Source organism: Phymastichus coffea, unplaced genomic scaffold (assembly GCF_024137745.1).
Source record: "Phymastichus coffea isolate CEN01 unplaced genomic scaffold, Cenicafe_Pcof_1.1 PCOF00031, whole genome shotgun sequence".
Classification (NCBI taxonomy): Eukaryota; Metazoa; Arthropoda; class Insecta; order Hymenoptera; family Eulophidae; genus Phymastichus; species Phymastichus coffea.
The window spans coordinates 3,505,798-3,529,680 of NW_026706842.1; the positions used below are offsets into that span (position 1 = coordinate 3,505,798).

The 23,883-nt window shown below is 48.8% G+C and overlaps 4 protein-coding genes across 5 annotated transcripts; 2 read left to right on the forward strand and 2 right to left on the reverse strand.

Annotated features, from left to right (window-relative positions):
* Positions 1 to 647: 647 nt before the first annotated feature.
* On the reverse strand, positions 648 to 2,280 carry LOC131663173 (peptidyl-prolyl cis-trans isomerase FKBP2-like). Its single transcript, XM_058933365.1, has 3 exons — positions 2,014 to 2,280; positions 1,803 to 1,915; positions 648 to 1,016 (listed from the first exon to the last, which is right to left on the reverse strand). Exons 1-3 carry the CDS (start codon positions 2,173 to 2,175, stop codon positions 839 to 841), a joined length of 453 nt encoding a protein of 150 aa, XP_058789348.1. The 5' UTR covers positions 2,176 to 2,280; the 3' UTR covers positions 648 to 838.
* A 75-nt stretch (positions 2,281 to 2,355) lies between these two features.
* LOC131663189 (uncharacterized) lies at positions 2,356 to 3,698 on the forward strand. 2 transcript variants are annotated; one of them, XM_058933395.1, is made up of 4 exons: positions 2,356 to 2,824; positions 2,942 to 3,107; positions 3,192 to 3,395; positions 3,464 to 3,698. In XM_058933395.1, exons 1-4 carry the CDS (start codon positions 2,644 to 2,646, stop codon positions 3,663 to 3,665), a joined length of 753 nt encoding a protein of 250 aa, XP_058789378.1. In that variant the 5' UTR covers positions 2,356 to 2,643; the 3' UTR covers positions 3,666 to 3,698. The 2 variants fall into 2 exon arrangements, with proteins under 2 accessions (XP_058789378.1, XP_058789379.1); XM_058933396.1 differs by having other exon boundaries at positions 3,195 to 3,395.
* A 245-nt stretch (positions 3,699 to 3,943) lies between these two features.
* On the forward strand, positions 3,944 to 6,144 carry LOC131663169 (putative neutral sphingomyelinase). Its single transcript, XM_058933357.1, has 6 exons — positions 3,944 to 4,122; positions 4,347 to 4,520; positions 4,611 to 4,794; positions 4,871 to 5,197; positions 5,274 to 5,379; positions 5,453 to 6,144. Exons 1-6 carry the CDS (start codon positions 4,079 to 4,081, stop codon positions 5,830 to 5,832), a joined length of 1,215 nt encoding a protein of 404 aa, XP_058789340.1. The 5' UTR covers positions 3,944 to 4,078; the 3' UTR covers positions 5,833 to 6,144.
* Positions 6,145 to 6,332: 188 nt separating this feature from the next.
* LOC131663168 (metabotropic glutamate receptor 1-like) lies at positions 6,333 to 23,703 on the reverse strand. The gene is made up of 16 exons (XM_058933356.1): positions 23,558 to 23,703; positions 21,281 to 21,756; positions 20,789 to 20,949; positions 20,327 to 20,431; positions 20,050 to 20,203; positions 16,396 to 16,642; positions 13,848 to 14,098; positions 11,063 to 11,235; positions 10,913 to 10,989; positions 9,777 to 9,942; positions 9,188 to 9,323; positions 8,921 to 9,123; positions 8,527 to 8,712; positions 7,916 to 8,462; positions 7,511 to 7,715; positions 6,333 to 7,443 (listed from the first exon to the last, which is right to left on the reverse strand). The coding sequence occupies exons 2-16, from the start codon at positions 21,633 to 21,635 to the stop codon at positions 7,275 to 7,277; spliced, it is 3,135 nt and encodes a 1,044-aa protein (XP_058789339.1). The 5' UTR covers positions 21,636 to 21,756; positions 23,558 to 23,703; the 3' UTR covers positions 6,333 to 7,274.
* Between the last annotated feature and the right edge of the window lie 180 nt (positions 23,704 to 23,883).

The window sequence follows — 23,883 nt, forward strand, 5'->3', positions numbered from 1 at the left end:
TACGCGCGACGCCAAGCTATATGGATCAAAGCCGTTCGAAATTCGCGTACAAGTTAGCGCGCGAAAACATTCGAATTTTTTTTTTCTCCCTTTCAAAAATAGTGCACTTATTTGAATTGAATACATGCAAATGACATGATGTAATGTCAAATTTGATTTAGTTTGTACGCTCATCAGTTTTGTCGTCCGCTTTAATTTGATCGGCGACTTTTATCGTTATAAAAATATAAATATGCATGTGGTAGGAATATATTTACATTAGGATTTAAGCAGGTATAATCAATGCGACGTTATTCAGTTACAAAGAAGCTCTTTTGACTTTACGAGCAGTAACATTTGAAAATGCGTGCTAAGAAAATGAATAGAGATAACAAAATTTTCTTAGTGCAATAATGCGTCGTTTGCATCCAGAATGTTGTAAAAAACTAATTGTCAATAAACAGAAAAATGATCGATTACGATGAAACATCGAAATGTTTCATCACAATGGATCATTTTTGTATGATCATTATGATCATTCATGCATAAAGTTATACGATTGCCACAAGTATTAATATCTATTTTTAGAAATATGACCCTTTAAAATTTTATAAAAATAAAAATGCATGGAGAAAATAAAAAATATAATTTATTAGCAATTTCTTCGTTATCATAAAACTGAATTTTTGACAATTCAAGAAAAATTTTAAATTCAATAAAGTATGTGATAAGTGTAATTATTGTTTATAAAAATGAGATCATTAATTCTTTGATTCATTTGCAAGCAAGTTTGAAATAATACAGTCTTTTACAAGTTGCATTACAGACTATGTATAGACAATTGAAAATTTTGAAGGAATCAGAGTTCTTCATGGGAATATGAATCAGATTGACGAGGTTCATCCTTTGGAACCAATTTTACTAACTCAACAGTGAATATAAGTGTTGCATTTGGAGGTATTTTTGGCAATGCTCCAACAGATCCATATGCTAAATCTGGAGGTATAACTAGTTTTCTCTTCTCTCCTACGCACATTCTAAAATTGATCAAAAGTTATAAAAATGACTAAATTACTGACTTAGAGAAATTTATTTTGTGTTCTTCAATTTGAAGACTTTCAAAAGAAAAATTAATTTATACTATCAATTAAATAACTTTCTTGTAGTCATTACTATCATATAAAGTATTGTTTTATGTAAAAAGTTTATAGCAGATTCATGTCAAAAATTGGTGTGTCATTTCTGTTGACAATAAGCTAGTTGTTGGAGTCAGTAAGAATTGACCTACATGTCATTTGATAAACTGACAAATAAGAAAAGGCATTAAGTGGAACTTAACGTTAGCATGATTTTGATCATGGTTAAAAATGTTTAAAGTTTAATTAATTTAAAGAACAAAATATTTCAATCTTTTCATCTAATCTACTCAAATTAAAAAAAATGTTATTGACTTGTTAATAAATAAAATTTTTAAAAACTTGAGTTTTTTATTATGATAAAGTTCAAAAGACTAGACTACACCATACTGTTAAAAGTCCACTGACCTATTGATTTAAAAATTTTGACTAACATATCTACTCGAGAAAATAAAATTCTCTCATACTATCTGATTTTCACATTGCCTGCTTTTCAGATTACTTTGCATAAAAATAAAAGATGTCAACTTGATTTATTCCTTGTTATTATTTTAAAAAACAAAATCAAAATTAAAAAGCACTACTAAATATCAACAAGTCCTCAGATATGTACAATAACAAAGCAATAAACAAAATGAAAAGCACAAAAATACATTAATATAAAATTATGAAAAATTGTATAATAACCCCATTAAACCTTGATCCCATCCTTTGATAACTTGTCCAGAGCCTAGGGTTACAAGAAAGAAGTCCTCATAATTGGAACTCTTATCAAATTCGGAACCGTCTTCTAAAATTCCCTGTAAGAATAACACGTATTAACGAACAAGAAAAATACATATTCTAGGTAATTTCTAGAAAAATCTATTCAGGAATAATGAAAGTCAAATTAACATACCACGTAATTCACGAATAGGGTGTCACCCTTTTTAGACTTGAGGGTGCAGTTATCGACTCGCCTCTTAATACCTATTTGAAGCTTTTTCTTAGCAGCTAAGTTCTCAGAATCAACTAATATCAATAGTATAACTAAAAATGTCGAAAAAACAAGAATTTTCATCCTTCAGAGCACATTATTATCAGACTTTACTTCTAATATAAACGAATAAATACATTGCCTGGAGTAGACTCGCAGACGACAAGATTGGCATAACCTACTACGTTGATCTTGATACTAGCCACCTGCCAGATAACTATATAAACGTTCGATTCTCTTAAGCTCAGTGGGTAAAATAGATAGTGTAATTGAAAAAATATATCGCCGTTTGACAGTTACCTACTTGTATTAATTTTTTAATATAAACCATATAAATTTTTACGTTTCTACGTAATCACAAAGTATTTATAAAGCAGATGGTTTCAGTTACTCTACATAGTCTTAAAGGAACAAAGAAATATTTTAAAATGCGACTAAAATATACGTGAGGTTATAGTAAACAAATAAAAATGAATTGACTACTACTGTATTAAATTGAATCATATCGTTCATCTATTCAACCAAATCTTATGGGAAATAATTGATAACGAAATGGAAATCAGACAACTAAATAACGCAATTTCAATTTTGGATAGTACAATTTCTGAATTTCCAATTGGAGCTTCTACTCCAGATGATTTCAAACCAATAGAAGATAAAATAATTAATTTGAGAGAATCTCTAAGGGCACTGGATGCTAGAAGACTAACTGTTAATGCACAAATTGATTCAGGCAAAATATTATTATTATTATTATTATTATTATTATTATTATTATTATTATTATTATCATTATCATTATCATTATTTCTGTGTTAAAATTAAGGCAAGTTTATTATTGTTATTCCAGAAATGTTAGAAGATTTATCAGAGGGTGATCTCATTAGATCATTTGAACGTTTAAATGAGAATACTACAAATTACCTGATTAATTTTAAGACTTTAAAACTTTGTTATCAAAGTAAAGCAATACAAGATATTATATACAAAAACGAAGGATCTGAAGACATTCAACAGTATGTAAATTCCATAGAAAATATTTTTATATATGTATCAGTGATTATTATTTTGTTTCGTAAATAACAATTTTTTATTTCTAGAAGAGCTAAAGCATGTCTTAACCAGTTGTTTGCATTTAATGACAGATTAATAGCTAAAAATGAAAAGAAAAATCGACTCATGAAAAAACAGCATCAGCTGAGATTAGATTGCCATCAGGCAATATACAATCACCAAGATTATTTGAAAGAAAGAGAAGATAGGAGAAATCAACAACTTGAAAAAATGAATCCTGACATTGCTGAGTAAATTTCAATTTCATTTGATCACTGAATTTTACTATTAAAACAGTAATATTTAATTTTCATTATAGGTATAAGGATAAAATTAACAAGTCAATATTAAAAATCAATACTATGAAAAGACTTATAACAAATTTAATAGCAAGCATGTGTAAAAATTTGTATGAAAATGAGAATCTCATAGAAATGTTAGCTGAGCATAAAAAAATCATCAATTTTGATACAATCATTGAACTTACTCAGAGACAAAATTTATCAAATATTGATTCATAACTAGAATATTTAAAAATAAGAACATTGTTAGAACTATTTATTTTGTATACTAAATAAAAAAGTTTTTACTTAATAGTTTTCTAATTTTTCATTGCATATGCGCCGAGTTTTCCTTAAAGAGCCGTACATAGAAAGTTAATGATGCCAGATAAAATTTAATTAGCTATTATTAATATTTATTTGTCATTCACTTTAACCCGCAATTCCGGTCTTTTACAAAAGAACCTCCTACTCTTCTACGTTACGTCGCTCTACACGTTTAAAACAAAACAAAGACATTCATTTTTATCGGAATGTCGAAGGTTCGAACTCCGAACTTACTGCATAAAAAAGTGATTTGATTTTTTCGATAGCTTCAATCGTAAACAATTCTTGTTCAATTTTGATTGATCATTGCTCTAAAAATATAAAAAATGTCTGAGGAAATAACGTTAAACGTTCTAACACTCAACTGTTGGTAAGTGATTTATGCAAGGTTATGTTAAGTTGTCAATATCAGAATATACTTGTCAATCCTGTTTCATTTGTCTATTCAAAATTATGCTTATCAGTATTTCTTTTTAATCAAAACCTCTTCATTTTTACAAGCATTTTAAAATATTTTATACCATACTATTTGATGATTCTCAACAAAAGCAGCTATTGTTATGGTATTGTGTAATAATATTAACAAAATTTTAGGGGTATCCCATATGTATCGAAAAATCGCATTGATCGAATGAATGCCATTGCTGAAAGACTTAATGATGAAAATTATGATATAGTCTGTTTACAAGAAATTTGGTCTATTAATGATTTCCGTTTAATAAGATCAAGAACTCAAGAAAAACTACCTTACTCTCACTATTTTTTCAGGTATTAAGTTCATGTGGCTATCCGTAGATTAATTACATATCCATGGTAATTTCAAAGTTTGAGCATTTAATAATCTATAATTTCTTGTAGTGGTGTTGTTGGTTCAGGGGTTTGCATATATTCTCGATATGCAATTGAAGATGTAATGTTCCATAAATGGCCTTTAAATGGTTATGTCCATAAAGTTCAACATGGTGATTGGTTTGGTGGTAAAGGAGTTGGACTGTGTAGATTAAATGTTCAGAATTATAACGTTAATATTTATGTGGCTCATGTAAGTATTTATTTAAGAATTATAAAATTCAAATTATTATTTAATATCTAGCTTATAATTTTTTTATTTTTATCAGCTACATGCTGAGTATTGTAGAGAAAATGATGAATACAATGCTCATCGAGTTATGCAAGCCTTTGACACTGCTCAATTCATCAGGATGACTAAAGGTGGGGCTGATGCTGTGATATTAGGTGGAGATCTAAATACAGAGCCACAAGATTTAGCTTATAGAATAATTTGTGGAGTTGCTGGACTAACTGATACTTGTGCGAGAAGCTCTGACTGTTTGGGGACCAATGAGTGTGCCAAAAATAGTTATACTAGCTCAAATATATCAAGAAAATCTCCTCAAGGAAAGCGAATCGATTATATTTTATACATGGGCTCAAAAAAATGTCAAGTAAATCAGTCATCATGATTATTTATCATCCAATCCAATGAGTATTTGCAACTTTTATGAATATATTTCATTTCAGGTTGAAGTTAGTGATTTTCTTCATCCATTTCCAAGTAGAGTTCCAGATATGAATTTCAGCTATTCTGATCATGAGGCAATTATGGCCAGTTTAAAACTCAAGAAAGGTACACTATTTACAATTAGTTTAGAACAAAAGCTAGATGTAACCTATAAGTATTGAAAAAAAATATTCTTCAGGTTCTCAAAATGAAGCTGACAATATTGATGTAAGAGATTCTTTAAAAGAAGCTATGAGCATTTGTGAAGCAGCACTGTCAAATGTACAAAGACAACGAATATGGTATTTGTTGGCTAGCTTTGTTATAGTTATTCCTTTGTTACTCTCAATGGGTTTAGATTATCTTGTATCAAATATTGGCATTAGCATTGGATTCAATTTTTTAAGACTTTTATTAACAGCACTTTTATGTTACTCTTTGTTTATGAGTTCTTTATGGAATAAGTTAGAGCAAAATGCATTGAAAGCTGGGTGTTCTGCAATGGAAATTCATTTAATGAAGCTAAGTAATAACTATAATGGTCATGTCAGTCGCCACCAACCAACTCAGTTAATATAGCTCATTTAGACAGAATATTTGCCAAAAGTAAAATAAGAATTAAGAAATATCAATTTTGAATAACTATAAAATAATTTTTGCTTCCTGGTGACATTAAATTTTTAATCATGTTATATATTTTTGCGTAATTTTTCCTTTTTGATATTGTGTATTATTTGAATTATCCGATAGCTAAATATATTTGATTACTTTTCATTTCCAAAGATACATAATATTAAGAAAAAAATTAAAAAAGAAAATATTATTTTTTAATAAAAATATGAAATATGACTAATAAATAAATTAAAATATTCTAAATGAAATATATATATATATGATTAAAATTTAAATATATAATTAATAATTCAAGTTTAGATAATGTACATATATGTAGCTAGGATATTTCAACATTACTCTAAAGCTTTATGTGCATTTATAAATCTAGGTAAAAAAGAAATAACGTACTCATATTTTTCCAAAATTTTAAATTATTTTATTTATCAATTTATACATTCCTTTAAAACTGTTTCCTGTTTAAATATTTTATGTAGTAATAGTTGCAATTTTTAAATGAGTATATGTTAGAATATTTTGTTGTAAAATGATAGCACAATTGAAAAAATTATTATATAATTAATGTTATTTCAATAATATAATAATCTATGTACATAATTGACCAATAAAACTAAATTTGCAAGTTTAATAATTTATAGATTTAGTCACCTTGTAAAAATCCTATTCTACCGATAAGATGATTTTCTTTAAAATAAGCAATTGACTTCTGACAACAATTTCTAGAGTCTTGTACATATTATAAATGTATTTTATCGCGTTGCTTACAATCATCATACTTCAAAACACATTTTGTAAAAAATTGCATTTTGTGCAGCCCCCTCCCATAAAAAAAATTTAATTGTTTTAGTATTAATTTTATATGATATTACAGTTTTGTTACTTATAATCACACGCACGCACAAAAATGACTAGATAGAAAATTAAGTAGCAAATTTGATATTAAGAAAAAAACACAAAGAAAACGATTGTTTCGCTGATTAGTATAAAAGAATACAGTCAGATTTCCTAGAAGTTTGATTGTTCTCTTTCCCTCTGAGCTATGTATATCAAAACTATTCAATGTATTTTTAAGTTAATGATAAATTAAAACAAGAGTATCCTCATAACATAATGGTATGAAAATGGAACTGCATAAACATACAGTAGTACGCAAACTTTAGCAACTTATTTGAAGAATCTTGATTGTTATTAGCATTCGTTTTATTACGACTACTCAATAATAGTATTCGGTACACGGAGAAAAGCTTTGAGCTGCTGCGATTTTCAGTAAAGAGTCACGAGACAAGTCAAAGAAAAGCCGGCGTGATAGAGATAAAAGATGCGCGTGTGTCGACTGGAATGTGAGATGAGCGCAACGAGCAAAGCAGTTGTGGATGAAGCGAGGATGATCAGAGCGTACTGGAGTCGACGTCGAGGTAGTCGGAGCCTAGAGTGATGGTGATATTGAGGAGGGACTCGCCGGACTCGCAGGACTCTCCCTCGCTCCGCTGACGGATGCGCGTTCGCGTTGGTCCCTGATGGCAGTTCGTTTGGCTGTGGCCGTGCGACGTCACCGACCTGCGAATTCTCGCTAGAGTTGGCGCAAAGTTGGACTTGTCGATTGATTAGCGAAAGAACGAAGTACCGTCTGCGCAGGTCGTCGACGAGGCGCTTGACGTCGAGCTCAGCCCACTGCTTTTCATCGCTGCGGGGCTTCGGTTGCGACTGTGACTGGTCCTCCTTGACTGGCGAAGACTTGGACACGGAGAGACTCTGGTAGAACGACAGAAGTAGCTCCTTATCCGTCTGGATGGACAGAGTGCGCCTCTTGATGCTGCTGGTCCTGAAAACTGCAGATACAAAGTTCAGCTCGGACGAGCTTTCGCTCTAACCGCTCTCGACGATTTCGCTGAAGCAGGCATTTTGGCTTCGCGCGACGATCCGAAATGCAGCTGTCTCGACGAGCATAAGTATGGAATGTCGCAGCAAAATCGACGATGCTCGATGGACGGCAGTCGTACGGAAAGCCAATGAAGAGCGAGAGCTATACCAGAAGAGGAAGTCTCGGACTCGGAGATCCGATAGACCGCGCGCTTGGGCGCGGGTTCGGCGATGGCGGCAGCGACGCGCGCGCCGATGTGGCACCTGATGGACTTGCTGGTGGTGAAGTAGGCTCGGTTGTTGCGATCCGGCCGCAGCACTATGATGTAGAGCTTGGGCACGAAGAGGAAGACCAGGGTGACCGAGGCGCTGAGCGTCACGCACATGCACATGGTCAGCACCTTGGTTTCGCTGCCGAAGTAGATGGGCACGAAGGCGATCCAGATGACGCAGGTGGTGTACATGGCGAACCCGATGAACTTGGCCTCGTTGAAGTTCTCGGGCACGTTACGCGTCTTGACCGCGTACAGGGTGCACAGGCCGATGAGCAGCGCGTCGAAGGCCAGTGGCGACAGCACCGCGCGCGGCAGCGTCGGGCACGTGAGCACGGCCCGGTTGCGCGCCGGGAAGTCCAGCACCGGCACCGCAGGCTCCATCAGCAGCATCGCCGTCGCCACGGCCACCTCCATCGCGATCAGCGTCAGCGTGATCATGATCTGAAAGTGCACTCGTGAGAGACGTCCGCGAGGCGCTCCGACGAAGAGACGCGAGCGCGCCTACCTGGGCGGTGGCGGACATGAACAGGGGCTTCCGCTTGGGGAAGCGCTTCTTCGAACCGGCGAGTATGCGCGCGATCCGATTGGTCTTGGTGAAGAGGCTCGCGTAAATCATGGCGAAGCTGATGCCCGGCATGAGTCGGCTCAGCGTGCACGACGTGTGGCTGGGCTTCGCCAGGATCGCCAGCACCTGCGGACAGCGAAGAGCAGAGGGCAGCGTCGCTCATTACTTTGCCAGCGCCCCATATCGCGCGAGGCTTTCTCGTTAGCCGCCGGGCTGCCTTTTCAAATCGGCCGCATCGATCGTTCTTTTTTCTTTTCATCCTTTCGCCGTAGGGTTGCGCGCGCGCGCGCACGCGCCGTTTACGGACAGCGGGACACAGATATGGCCTACGTACGGATAGATGGGCGACGGCCATCCCGGCGAGGATGAGGTAGCTGAGCTCGCGCGTGCTGGCCTTGACGACGGGGGTGTCGTTGTGCCGGACGAAGATGTGGCAGGTGACGCAGGTGGCGAGCAGGCCGAGCGCCGCCGAGAACATGGCTATGATAGCCTCGGCGTCGCGCCACTGCGTGTGCTCCACGGGTATCACGTAGCAGGCTGCCGACACGCAGCGTGAAAAGAATGGCCTCGCGGTCGCGAGCCTCTCGAGGTCGCTGCTTACCAGTCTTGTTCCTGTTGGGCAGCTGCCCGTTAGGGCAGGGAATGCAGCCGGTCTGCTCCTCGTCGACGAGCTCCTCGTGGTCGCACGGCACGCAAGCCCAGCAGCATCGCTTCTCCTGGCCGCCGGTCTTGAAATTCTGCAAAGCGTCGGCTGACTGGAATGCGATCGAATCGAAAAGACCGCGGACGGGGGCTTGGCCCGCCCTCGGTGAACCCTTTTCGCGAGAATTCAATCGGCTGGCCTCCGGAGCATTACAACTTATTTCTCGTCAATTTATCTCGCTCGACTAGCCAGCCAGTGATTTTTCGTCCGAACGGAAAACACTCCAACTATTTGCACCTCCGATTAAAGCGGTCCCCGATGAAACTCAACTTCCGAAAAAAAAAAAAAAAAAAAAAAAAAAAAAAAAAAAAAAAAAAAACGTGTTGTAAATACAAAGTTGCCGGCTGATGAAAGAAAAACCAATAAAAATCAGGAGAGAGGCGCAAAAAAGCTACAACGGCCAATGACAATAAAGTTCGGCACCCCGCAGCGGCTCGAACAGAAACAACGTCGGCGCCCGTTCGATTACGGCGCCGCGGACACTCACCTTGTAATATCCGGGCGGGCAGGGCTTGGAGCAGACGCTCTCGACGAGTCGCGGGTGCCGTGACTGCGGCAGCCCGTTGAAGTTGAGCGTGCCGTTGTTCCACTCGCCGATTTGCACGTAAGCGTAGCTGCCGTTGGGCATCAGCTGGTAGTTCAAGATCTCGTACCTGCGACACACGTTTCGCGCTCATTCAGGTCCGATGATGCCCCGCGGATATCTGGTCCGACCGAGCTCATCGCGCGTGAAAACGCCAAGCCGAGATGCGCGCACCTCGGATCCGGATGAGTCGCGCCACGACTCGCTCCCGGCGTACCAGCTGGGCGGAGTACCAGCTGGGATATCGCGAATTCGTTAACGATGCTTATCGATCGCCACGCGCGTACGAGGCAAAAAAGGAAAATCAACTCCGCTCGCCTCTTGCGCCCTGCGCTTATTAGCTGATTTGCGCGGCCTACGCGCTCTCGAACGCGCGTATAGCCCGTGTCGAACGCGCGAGTATCGATCAGCGTGTGCGCGGCGAACAATCGGGCTCGCGGCCGCGATTCGTTAGCCAGCGAGGAAGTGCGAGGCGCGCCGTTTCGCTCGCAAAGTGCGACCCGCCGAGAAGCCTGGATCGGCCGAAAGTTCAGCGAACGCGGAGCCGAGAGGAGAAAGTCCGCCGCTGGCCAGATATTGAAATTCAATATTTGTAAGCGCGCGCACTGCCAGCGAGCAAAACTCCTAGGAAGTAATCGGGCCCTTTCGTCCTCCATTAAGGGTTTTTTTCTACGCCGGACGCGCGCGCCGGCTCTTTTCATTTTATTTTGTCTCGCGGCGCGCGTTCGGAACAAAACTGCGCGCGCGTATCCGCGTGAATAATACACGGTCTCTTCTGTGCTCAAAACCAAATCGTACGAACAGCTCGACGAAAGCTTTATAAAAAGTCAGTGGAAGAGAAAGATACGTAATCGGCTTGACTGAAAGCAGCAGTGCGCCGACGAAAGTACATAATAACGAAAGTGTAACGCGCGGCTCACGGACGATTTGAAAAAATTTGACAAAATAGAGCAGAAATAATCCGGTTGATCGGAAACTGGGAGACAGGAGTCGGTGGTGGCGCTGGCGGGAGGATTCTTGAAACAGACATACGCACCGACCTGCCCGGTGGATCCCCTCGGCGGTCGAATTCCACGAGATCCTCGCCAAAGTTGAAGGTGACGTTCATCAGGTGATTCTGACGGCCAGCAAACAAACATGAGTACAGCGGGGGGTTATAGGTCTCGCGTCCGCGGCGACGAGCGACTCACTCTGAAGTGCGTGCCGTTGAAGGGGAACATCTGCTTGCAGACGCCCACGTACTTGGGGCCGCAGATCTCCTCGAGCATGTTGTGCAGTCCGTAGGCCATCACCCAGAACGACTTCATCACGAAGCTCATCTTTGGATCCTGCTTGTGCTTCTCGTACGTGAGCCTCTCCTCGCCTGCGCACACGCGCATGCGGAAGCCTATTAAGCGCGTTGTTTATCGATGATGCGTATCGCGCGCAGCCGAAAGGAAGAAACCTCGCGGTGATTAACGGACACGGCAGCCCTGATCGAAATAAAAGCAGTCGCGGATAAACGATCAATTTTTCAGCGAGCGATAGAGAGAGAGAGAGAGAGAGAGAGAGAGAGAGAGATCTGGAACGAGTGCGAGCTCGTAAATTCAAAGGGTACACACGGGTGAGCGGCTGTGTAGGGGTGCAGCGAGTCGCGTGTAATTAGGCCAGCGCAGCAAAAGCCTTGTCAATATTTCGTTACGTAGCGATGATTAATTGAGCGACAGCGACACCGGCGCGAGCATTCGCTGGATCGGGGTGGGATTTGCGTTTGCTATCAATTACCGGCGAGAAATCAACATTTCGCGACGACGAAGACTACGACGACGACGACCGAAAACAACGATCAACGCCCCGGTTAGGCGGAGACAACCACTCGAATCCAGCTATTCGTCTTTGCGCCTCGTCACTGCGTAGAGCGTGCAATCGTCTTGATTGCGCGACGCCAGAAACGACGCTAGAGAGGTCATGGACAGGTCTTCTCGCGAGCCTCTCCCTTGTCCGCTTCATCCTGCTTGCCGTAGCCCGAGTGCCCTTGGCAAACGCCGCCGATTCGATTCCCGTGGCGCTGTCGTCGTGGGGAAGCAGCGATCGGTACGAGCTCGTTTCCTCGTTCTCATTTAGCTCGAATATCTCTCTCTCTCTCTCTCTCTCTCTCTCTCTCTCTCTCTCTCTCTCTGCCTCCGCAAAAAAGCGCAGCTTATGCACTTCGTGCAGTCGTAACGGAGGGCGCGTCTCCGTGCGTACGCGAACTTAATTTGCAGCCTCGTTTCGACGCGAGAACGACGCTCGGCCGGGCTTGCGAAAAAAAGCAAAGAATCGCACAGTCGAGTGACTCGCTGCCGCGGCTTTCTCGTGAAAAGCTCGCGTCGATCTACGGTCGCGGGAATAATGTCTTTTCTGCTTGTCTGCCCGGCTGAGCGATTATTTTCGAACGAGCGTTCCCGCGAGTAAACGTCGAGCCGCGTCTGTTGGATCAGCTGGATATGCGCGTGCACCGAAGGCATCGGCTGCTGCTGCCTAATCTATCAGCACCAGAGATGCCACGGCGAACGCGCGAGAGAGCCGGGTTTCGGGGATCGATGCATCCCTCGAGCGAACTGCGCCGGAATTCGTGCTTGAATTAGGAATATTGCGATTGTTTGGAGAGGCACCGAGAAAACTGGTGGGAGTGAGTCGGCAGCAGGCAGCTTCTTCGACCGGAGGATGCGATGCAATAACGGTGAACAATGGTCAGTCCAATCAGCGTTCGGCTTGCTTGATTGCGACGAGGAGGAAGGCGGCCAATTATAGCTCGGCGATGCTGGCAGCACTGCTGTCGCTGCTGCTGCTGCTGCATAACGCATGTCGCGGCTAATTAATTGAGCGCAGCTCACCTGCCGACCACTGATCCTTTGATTGTCGCCGCGCGCCGCTGGCCGAGAAGGGGAAATCGATCGCAGCCGCCCGCATGTAAATCGCTTCTTAAATATTTACCACCGGCCGCCCACCGCCCGTCGGTCGAAACTCGTGCTTCTCTGTCGCGCGCACTCCGCCGTCTACGCTGAGAGAGCGTCGGCGAGCTTTCGCCTTGCCGAGTGCTCCGCGAACGGCGAAACTTTGATTCGAGCTCGTCGCGAAAAATCGCCTTCCCGATGGAATATCGATGCTCGGAAAATGACCGTCGGCCAAACGGGATACAACAGCTAGCTCGTGGATAACGGCGCGCAACGATCGTTAATCGAGTGGGCACTGGAAACGCGCGCGCGCGCGGTCGAAAATCGAAGAGGCCAACGGCCGTCGATGCTCGCGCTTTCGACCCGGAGATACGATCAGCGCGGAAGAAAGCAGCAGCACCAGGGGTGCGGGATGGTAGACGTTATCGGGAGCGGGGCCGATAGGCAGGATATTGGAAGGTAGTCGCGCGGCGGGGAGGCAAAGCTCGCGATTGTCGCGGCGCGATGGGATTGCGGACTTCACGGGGAATTTGACGCGCCGCGCGAGGAAGCCGCATCAATTCGCTTTCTTGCTCGCCGAGCGCCGCTTTAACCGGGAAGTTATTAGCCGCGTGCACCAGGTGGTTCGTTAACGTAGCGCGCGTTTCGCTCCGCGGCGCAGCTATACGTCATATCGCGGCTCTCGATTGGCGGACCCGCGCTCCGTGACTTCGCTTTGCAATTGGAAGACTCGATCGCAAGCGGTACAAGCTGTCGCCTCGGTGCTCGGTGGACGGTCGTAAGAAGTCGCGTCGATAGGCGACGACGAACGAGGCGGGGAGACGTCATCGAAGTGGACGCAAAACGCGCATTTGCTTTTTGCCAAGCGAAAGTTCACCGTTCGATCCCACGCGCTCTAGCAACCAAGTACATTCGGCCTCGGCCAGGAAGCTCAAGTGGCGCGCGTCCTCGCGTGTACGAATGGGCCGACGGCCGCGCGTAACAGCGTGTGGAAAGCGAAAACGGCTCTTGACAGCAAAGAAAAGCTCGTTGTGTGGGCCGTCAGGATCGGATACGATACCTGTGCAATTGGGAAAGTTGGGGGGCAGCTTGTAGTTGGCGTCTTTGTCGGCTTCCCAGGGCAGGCTGCAGTTGAAGTTGAACTGCCAGAACTCGTTGAACCAAGGATTGCGGCTGTTGTTGTAGGGGTGCAGCGCGAGGTAGTAGGGATCGAAGTCCGTGACGTAGGGCGAGTGAATGCGTATCGAGAGGCTGCCCCAGGCTTCCGTCTCCAGGTCGTGTACCACGTCGTCTCGGTCGGCCCAGCCGTCGCTGTAACACACCGTCCAACTATCAACCACCGAGCGAACGCGACTACTCTAGTTTCGCTCGATCTCGGGATGGGTCATCGAAGGCTCGGATCGCGGAGCGATCACGTGGTCGAAACTCCGCGTCCGCGACGATGCGCGCGCTGTCCAAGCGGGAACGCGAGGAGACGAGTATCTTAATAATTCGGTGCTCGGAGCCGTGGCGCCCCACGACATCTCGACCAGCGATGTACGACAGAAACGCATCGAGGCAAAACGAGCTTATGCACTGCTGGCGATCGAATTCCATCGGAATAAGTCCCTGAAGACCGACGACGGCGGCCGAGTAGCGGCGCGCTGCACACTCCGAGCGCCACAACAGCCGGCTATCGCACACCGACGATACGTCAAATATGCAAAAGCTAGTAAGGTTTGTTTGCGAATTGCGCAGCCTCGCGCCTGCCGGAATGTTCGCGGATCGCGCGGCGAACGTCGTCAATTTGAAAATAACGATATCCAAGTGCGCCGCGCAGCTTGCTATTCGCGCGACGGGCTTTCGGCCGGTAGGCGCGCAACCGCGCGGCAACGATTGTCGACCGCTGGCGCGCACGTCGCTCGAGAGCCCGGCTTCAAATCGTAGCGCACAACCGCGCGTCCAAATCGATAAACACAGACGCACGGTGTCGGGACGCTCGCTCGACAATGGCTTTCATTTGGTGGCAGGAAGCATCTTGGCCGTGCGCGAGAATACGTAATCAGCGCTCGTCGCGATTCCGAGTTGTTTCGGAGATTCGACCGTGTAACGAGAAATGGCGACGTTGGCAGCGGAAATAACTAAAACGTCATCGTAGTCGTCGACAGTAGACTGTTTAACAAGGCCTCGAGGTGCTTGATACTCCGCGGTCTTTCAGGCCATTCAGGAACACGCGCACGCGAGAGGGGGGGGGGGGGGGGGGGGGGAGAGAAAAACGCGCGCGGGCCGCTTCTCCGTGAAGCCTCGGGCGCTCGGCTGCAGCGGCGAATCATACGCTTTTCATGCGCGCCACGTACACGAGCGAGCCGGAGCTTTGTGCGCGCGGCTCGCCCGTTGCGTGCCGCGTCGAACGCCAACGACGCATGTAAAATGTATCGATTACGCGCCCAAGGCTCCGTGTCGCGACTGCAACACTCGGTGCGATGCCTCGAGTGCGCTTCACCGCGGCCCTCGGGATTGTTTTCGCGGGAGCGAGCCGCTTTCAGATGGGCGAGAAGCGGCCGAATCGCAACGATAATTAAGCGCTCGCTGGTCGCGCCCCGTCAGCGACGAAAAATGCCGCCGACAAAAGCTCAGCGCGGTTAATTGTGCTCTTCGAAAAGCAGCGTCGCGAAGTCTTAGGGTCGTAGACCCGCCGGTCGTTGTGCATCGTGGCGTACTAACGCGCGACGTTGGAAAGCCAAGCTCGCGCGCGGGCTATAGACGTCGTAAATGCGCGCGCGCGTATTCGACGGCGGCGGCTGGCGGGGAGCTGCCACGGCGAAATTACGCCAAGCCCTCGATCTCGGCCCGGCGTCCGTGGCTGCAGGCGCGACACAACTCGGCCGGGGCGATAAAATTTGGCCCGCTAACAAGGCGGCTCGGCGAACGGGATCGCGCGGGGCATTAACGAGCACAGTCGCTCGGCGAATGGGTCGAAGCTGGATACTTCATTAGGCGATAACCCGACAGCTCGGCCAGAACGAAGGGAAGGAAAAGCTCGGCGCCGAATCTACCAGCTCCGTACGCGCCTTTATAACGACCGAGTCGCGCGCCTGTCCGACCGAACTCGACCTCGACTACTTAAACGAGTGCGCAGCCACTTGGCGCTCGAGAAAAAGCGGATCATGCATCGGCGCTTGGCTTTGGAAATTTTGCACTGGCCGCAGCAATTACCGAGCTTCCGTCGTTCGGTAATGGAGTCTCGATACGGATTTGGTCGTACAGGTAGACATCACGAGCGGATGGCAGCCTCGTTTCCTTTCTATAACTACCTTCCCTTCGCCGCCCCCCCTCCCCTACTCACACCCTCTCTCTTTCTGCTTCCATTTTCAACTTCAATTCTTATCACTTTGGCTGGCGCTTTCAATTCCAAGTTCCGACAATCGAGGATGAAAGGACGAAGATGTACTCATTTGTAGGCATCAGCAAAGGAATAATGAAACGAGCGTAACGGCTCCCATTAGAAAAGTCGCGCAAACAAAGTTGGACGGGCAGTCAGGCAAAAACGAACGGGGCGCGAGCAAAGTTTGGCCCCTCGCAAAACTCCTCGGGCGCGCGCAAGTCGTGCAAATAAAAGCGACGTTCACCTGCCGACGAAGACGAATCGTCCGGTGAGATTCATCCTCTTGGACGACTCCATGAGGTGCCTGACGGTCAGTCCCTCGCAGAAGCAGACGACGACGTTCGCCGCTGGATCCTGGTCCAAGTTGGCGATCACGGCGTCGAAGGCGGCGTCGTCGGCGGTCGTCAAAATCGAGTCCTCTCTGGCCACGCAGACGCCGTTCCTCTCGGCCAACTCGCGGAACGCCTGGATCCCGCTGGTCCCGTAGTTCTCTGCAAAGCCCCGACGCTATTTGCTCTCCTCAGGAAATAATTATCCGCGATTGCATCGCCTCGACGTATTTATGCGCGCGGCAGCTCGGCTCGCTGCGGGAAACGGCTTATTTCCGCCTCGAGCTCCCATATTTTTCAGCGCGCGCAGAGCTGGCTTTTCAAGTGGTTTGCCGGAGTGCCGGGGAAATGCGCGCGGGCCGGAAGAAAAATGCAACGACGACGAAGAAGAGGACGAAGAGGAGAACGAAGGAAGATGAGAGGCCAATCGGATGCTCGTTTCGTTTTACTCTTTTTAGCGCGAATCCTTCATCGGATCAAGCCACTCGAAAGCTCGGGACGCCGTTCTACCGCGTTATTGTATAGATCGAGCGCCACAAAGTTTGCGGGGAGTCGATCCGCCGCGACATCGAGTCACACGGCCAGGGCCGTTGTCGATTGGAGGACGGGCCGAGCTGTGGCTCTCATTGTCTCGAGGCGCCTTTTCTGTTTCTACGCGCGGCCTGCCTGCGAATCGCACAGCGAAGATAAGGCTAATGGATTTTCGGTTATCGAGCAGCCACGCAGCTATACTCGATCACCAACTCGGCCGAACTGCACTCTCGCCGGGCGCAGCCAGCTCTTGGCGTTCATTATGCGAAAGTTTTTTAATAGCTCGGGGGCTGGGCTCGAGTGTCTCGCACTACGAGTGCCAATTAAAGTTCGAGTCCCGCTGCGTTCGGACGTGCGCCGTTGCATCGCGCTCGCTCGCGGCGCCGCGCGCCGGCCAAAAATCAAGAGCGCCGTGGTGTCGCTTATTCGCGACCGCGTCTCCTCGGCCCGCCCCCCGAGGAACGGGAGTCGCGCCGCGCCGCGAAAAACGTCGTCGAGCCGCGCGGGGACGTGTCGTCGCGGGACGGTGCTCGGATAATTGGCCGTTAATCGGATAACGCACGACACTCGTCGACAGCCGTGGCGTGCACTCCTCCCCCCCCCCCCCGGGCCCCGTTAATACCACGCCGACGACCCGGGCGAAATCGGAGCGTGCAGTGCGCGCGAGAGTCGGGCTCGCGCGCGCTAATGATCCGGAAAACAAACGCGCCGCTACTCTAATTAATTGGTATAGCGCGCTCGAGCTCCTTCATTAACGGTCCCTTGTGGCACATGCATACTTGATCGCTTGTCTTTCGATTGTCAGGGAATGCCTGCGCGCAGCCGCAATCCCTCATTCTCCGGGCCCGTTATTTATACATTTCGCGAGATGAAACTCAAGCCCCGCCGAATTAATGTAAAACTTGATCTCTCCGCATGATTCTTCGCCGAGCCTGAATGTTTGAATACTATGGATTTCTCATCCGAGAAGTAGAGCAGCACGTTATTCAACTAGAAAGTATAAAGAGACGTCAAAGTAGAAAGGTTAATTAAATTACAAGCCGACGCTCTAATATCGTAATAACGTAATTTCCTGAGGGGGAGAGCGGAATGGGGCAGAAGAAGCGGAAGAACCCCCGCGAAAAATAATTACGAGTCGACAGTAAGGGTGACACGCTCGCGTGCAGGTCTCACGTGGCCGGTTAATTGATTAAAGCGGAGTTCGCCTGAAAAACTCCCGCGATAGCGCGAAAAGCCACTGGTGTAATCGAAAGTTACTAGTTTTCTCCGGTGCCTGGACAGATCGGTGCTTATAGATCATCTCCAGCGCAGCTACGTCAGTCATCGAGCGTCAAAATTCTAAGTGAGCATTGCGCACGCCTCCATCGGGAATTCCTGACGGGAAACAACAATCCTTTGCTGGCTCCGACTGAGTTGTCACTCGGCTCGATTATTCCACACTCGAAGGCCGTGGATTACGTACCGGACGGCGCCGCGGTCACATGCTATCACGCGCGCGGGGACGCGTGCGTCTGCTTCTTTCGACGCGCGGTATACAAGCTTCGGTCTCTCTCTCGTCGATCGAATAACTAAGGCAATTAGCCGGCCGAATCTCGATGTATTGGAACTCGCTGAGAGTCTTTAGCCATTGCCGGGGTGTATTTATACGCGTCAGCCGTGATGGGGCTCTGTATTAAACGCACAACTGACGACGTCGACAAACAGCCCATATCCGAGCGATTCTCATTCGGGACCGAGCTGTTGTCATTGCCGCAGCGACCAGCCCAAATTCGCCAATTTATTGTTGCCACGAGTTGTTATTTCTGGCGGGTACATCGATCTGAGCGGCTAACCTGACGCGCGGAAGGAGTTTGGATCGAGAGCGCGACGCGAGCCGAGCGCAAGCACGTGCGCTTCACCTGCCAGCTTATAAAGATTGCCGCGCGCGCGCCACTAGCTCCAGATTACATTGTTGCTTTTTATACTCGCCCTCCTACCCTCTCTCGCGCCCACTCTCCTTCGGATGCCAGGACAAACTTTTGTCGCTCGGCAAAGAGTTTACGGCCGTCTCGCTCGGGCCGAGCCTCGGCCGCGCGAGCCTGATTCGAGACGTGCCTTCGATTTCGCGGTCCGCGACGCGCAACGCAATCGGGCTAAATGCCGAGCCGCGGCGTGCACGAGAATAGGGGCACGGGAGAAGAAGGCGCCATTCCTCGCTGCCGCCGCAATTTCTGCGCCTTTGTCGCCGAATCTCCCCGGGGATAAGAAAACAAATGAGCGCGCGAGGAGGTAGAATGAAAGGAGCTGCTGCTGCTCCCGCCGCCGTATCGGGATACTCTTTTTTCCCCCTACTCCGGCGTTTGTCTTTCTCGGGCCGAGAGTCGTTAATACTTTTAATATGGGTCAAGTAGCGACAGTCGCGAGTCAAATCAAAATTTCGATTTTTCAACGCTATTTTCTTTTCTTTTTTTGGTTATATAAAGGAAGAACTTTGAGAGTCTCCCTTGTATTTTTTCCATTCGAGATAATTGCGAAGTGAAAGGTGCCGAGAAAGAGAGAGAGAGAGGGGGAGAGAGAGAGAGAGAGAGAGAGAGAAGGGGAAAAATGGAGCACTGTCGAGTTATTAGCGCGTCTCGTCATTCAGCGATGAATATTTATAATCAATGCGATTATGAAGTAGAATGCGAACGAATAATAAGCGTAGCTTGAGTACGAGCATGAGACGACATGGAAGACCGACTGCAATAGGGAGTCGATCGATCGAGACATTATGCGCTGGAGCAAGCTGGGAGCTGCACGCGATTTCCGGTTAATACGGTGGTCGACGCGCGACGCGTTCGTGATTCAGATTTTTCTGCGCCGCGAGCTGCTCGAATACGAAAGCCCAAGATTTACGCCGCGCTGCGGCAACTGACAGAGACACGTTCCGCTGTGCAATTCGGCGGCCGTATTTACGAGCAGGCAAAAAGAGCAATTAATTTGGTGAGTCCGCGGAACAGGACAATACGGCGGGTCAGCTGGGAGCGGATCGATACGTCTTTTGTCGCTGCAAGACTCACCATCGGTGTTGACGATCGACACGTAGGTCCAGTTGAAGTATCGCACGAGATCGACGAGCAGCTGCGCCTGATAGTAGTCCGAGGGAACAACCCGCAGGAAGGTCGAGTATCGGCTCTTGTCGCTCAAGTCCCTCGAGGTACAAGAATAGCCGACCTGCAATGATGATTGCCAGTGAGGCACGAGCCGCGGCTCGCTGTCGCGACTTACGCGCTAACGACAATTCACGTGGCATCGATCGAGCCCGTGCAATTGTTACGCAACGAGTGCGCGCTTTACCTGTGGAATGGAGAAGAGCTGCAGTAAGTTCTGCACTTGAAGCGCCACGGAACTGGAGCCCGGCCCAACCACGCCGATCAGCGGAGCTGCTTTCTCAACGGTGTCCTGATCGAACGGCAATCGTGATTGAAGAATCGCAGGCTTATCGAACGGACGTTTGGCCCGCGTTTCGGCCCCCACTGCCTCGCCACTCGATTTCACCGTACTTTCATTATTCACGGCTCATTAAAAAAAATTCATTAAAACGAACCGCTTCATTTCGACCCGACTTTTGCCCCGCTCTTCCGCCCCGGAAACAGAGAAATGACTCTCTTTGCCGTCAGCTCGGCCGAATTGAAAGTATATCGCGGAGGAGTTCTCTTATCTGGACTTTTCGAGAAGAAAAATTAAACATAACCGAGAGCGCAGTGAGAACGAATGGGCACGCTCGCCCGCTCGCTCGCGGGCGATAAAAAAACTTACCGAGGCGAGTGCCTCCTCGTCTACGAGACAGGCATCCGAGACCGGAGCCAGCGCCTTGGCGTTGGCCGGCCGGATGGCGTCGCGCACCAACTCGATGCTCTGCTGCAGGGCCACCGGCGCCGACCAGCACGAGTCGCGAGCCTCCAGCCCTAGGGTCACGCCTGCAACAGCAGACACCGTTTCCCTCTCTCTCTCTCTCTCTTATTCTTTCCCTCGGCTGACTACAGGCAGACCTCGCTACTGCTCGCAAAACAACTCTCCCTCTCTCGCTCTAAGTAGCTAAGTTTTAATTAAAATGCCTCCTCTCTGCGTCGGCTTACATCCGACGATAAATCCAACATCATATCAAAGTGCAGTATTTCGCATCGCGCGTGGAGAGCTGTATATCAGCGCGCAGCAACCGGAGCTGATCGAGAAGCGTCGCGCGGGGCGCAACGGTCGGAGAGTGCGTTTGCAGCTGCTAGCGAGGGCCGGGGATCACGGGAGACCAACCTCTGAGCACGTCGGAGCTGTTGTTGATCTGGTCGAGGGTCCAGAGCGCGGTCTCCACCCGCTGGATGCCGTACAGCTCGCGAATGGCGCCGCAGACCAGAGCGCCCTGCTTGCTCGACGGCTGGTAGTGCACACTGAAGAGCGCGCCGATGATGAAGTCACCGCGCACTCGCGCCGACAGCCCGGCCTGCTGGGCCCCGGCCGTCGGTCCCCAGTGCCAGCAGCACAACGCCCACCACCACCAGCTGCCGACGGCTCTCATGGTCCAGCGCTCTCTCGCCTGCCGAAGCTCGCGCCGATCATGCTCGGCGCGTCGGCCGCCGCGCTCCGGCGTCGACTGCGCCCGCGCGCTCATCCTCCTCCTGGACTGGCTGCTGCCGTCGCCGATCGCCGAGCCGCGCTGCCCCCAGCTCCCGCTGCGTCGCTCCTCGGACGCGGTGCCTCGACGACCTCATTCTCGCTGGTGCGCCCCAGCTCTGAAACGGACGTGTGCGACGCGCGCGAATAACAGCGACCTCCCGCCGACGAGCGCGCGCGCCGACAACGAGAGAACGACTTGGGCCCGTATTCGTTCGCCCGCTCTCTCGCCTCCCCGGGTGGAAGAGGGAAAGAAGTAAACGATAATGACGGCTGCTTGCGGTGCTGTTCGCGGTTGCCGCGGCTTAAAGGTTCTAATTAGACGGCCTCCCCGGCGGCTAATTAACATTCGCTGAATGCCAACAGCCAGCGAGCTGCGCCATTGAATTTGGCCTTTTCTGATCTCGCGTTTGATCGTCGGGCTCTCGAGCCAACGTCACAGTCGAGCAGCGCGCCTCTGCGCCGAGGCGCGATTCAACGACGAGTGGTGCGACAATTCGACGGACGCTCGCGAACTGACTCTTCTTGCGAGTACGCGAGCCGGTAGCGGGCCGGCGACCCTCCGCGCCGTAACAATGAAATATACGCGGCGGCGGTCGGCCAACGAATATCTGGGAAATCGCGCGCGATTCGTCAGCTGGATTTGCCTTCTGTCGCGAGTGTCGCTTAATTAAAGCCACAAGCGCTCTCTCGAGCCTTGTGCTCTCTCTCTCTCTCTCTCTCTCTCTCACTCTCATTAGCCAAATAATTGATGCTTTCTACTTCGACTCGCGGGCTGATTTACGACGGCGACGGGAAAGCAGGGATTATTTGACGTCGCCGCCGAGTGCTTACTTATCCGCAATTGGCGTGGGCGCGAGAGCCGCCGAATTGTCATGAATGCCTCCTCGAAGCGAGGAAAAGGCCTGGCACGCTCGGATTAATACCAGCGGATCGGCTGGACAACAGCAAGTTCGAGTCCGTTGCACTCGGGCGAGATCGGAAAGACTCGCTCTTTGCGGGCATGCCGCCGCGCCCGAGAGGCTATTCTCGGACGCAGGACTCGGTTCGATCTTGTCCTAGATAGCAGTTTTAACTCGGCTATTTTGTCGCTCGCTCGAGACGCCTTGCTCTGGCTTGCTCCGCAGTTTGCCATTAACCGTCGCAGTCCAATTTCGTCTTTGCCGCTTGACGATGTTTCACCCGAGCATCATCTGCGAATCGCGGCTGTCCTGGGGCGAGTCGCTTACGCGCGCCAGCGCCGAGAAATGCAGTCAGAGGCGGAGCAATCGATAGCTGTCAACGCTCGGCGCTGCTCGGAGCAGACAGCTCGTTTCGTTAAATTTAGCCGACCCCGTTGTCGCGCTTCCTTGCTGGATAGCGCCGACAATCCTGGTCGCTCCTGCGAGCGCCAGCCGCTGCTGTCTCGCAGATGCCACGGACGGGCAACGCGGAGGAATGTGCCACGGGAGGCGGCTGCTAAGCGATTAGCTTGTCAAGGTGGCGTAGCGGCCCCGCAAAGCGGACAATAAAGCGCCAAACTATGCCTCGTCCTGCGAGGCTTGCGCTCGACAACCGAGGCTCGCGCAACCCTCAAACACCGTTCGGCCGCGGAAGGAGTTGCGACACGGAATGTGTCGTCGTGGGACGAAATTTGACGAGGCCGCCGGGCCAAGATGCCAACTGCGCCTTTGTCTCGCGAGCGGATCGGAGACGCCGCTGACTATCGACTCTGCGGGACACACGCGCGCTCGCTCGACTTCGATTGATCACGCGGATCCGTGCGACAACGGCGCTTTGTCCTTCCCATAATGTTGTCGCAGCGACGTCAAATGGTTCGTAGCGTCGCAATCGGAAAGGAAAGTATCGAGCGACCGACGAAAAGTGCAGTTTCCGGCGAAACGAGGCGTTGATTACGGCGGCTCGAGTAGAACGACTCACCTCGACTGCTTGAGAGTTGGCCGGCGACTGGAGACACGATCGAGGAATCCCATTTAGCGGTAGCTCGCTCGCGACGAAGGAGGCCTCGACGCCGAGAGCATCGCGCGACGACGACGGTCGCTGCCCGTTTGAACGGTTGCCGCCGCTCGCGAAGTTGCACTCGCGAAGAGCGACTGGCGCGCACATGCGCGTCCCACGGAGGAGCCCTCTGTCTCTCTCTCTCTCTCTCTCTCTTTCTCTTACTCGCGGTCGCGCGCGCGATCAACGGAACGTACGTGCAGTGTCGGAGCCTCCGTAGCCCTCGGCGCCTGGCTTCGGACGAACCG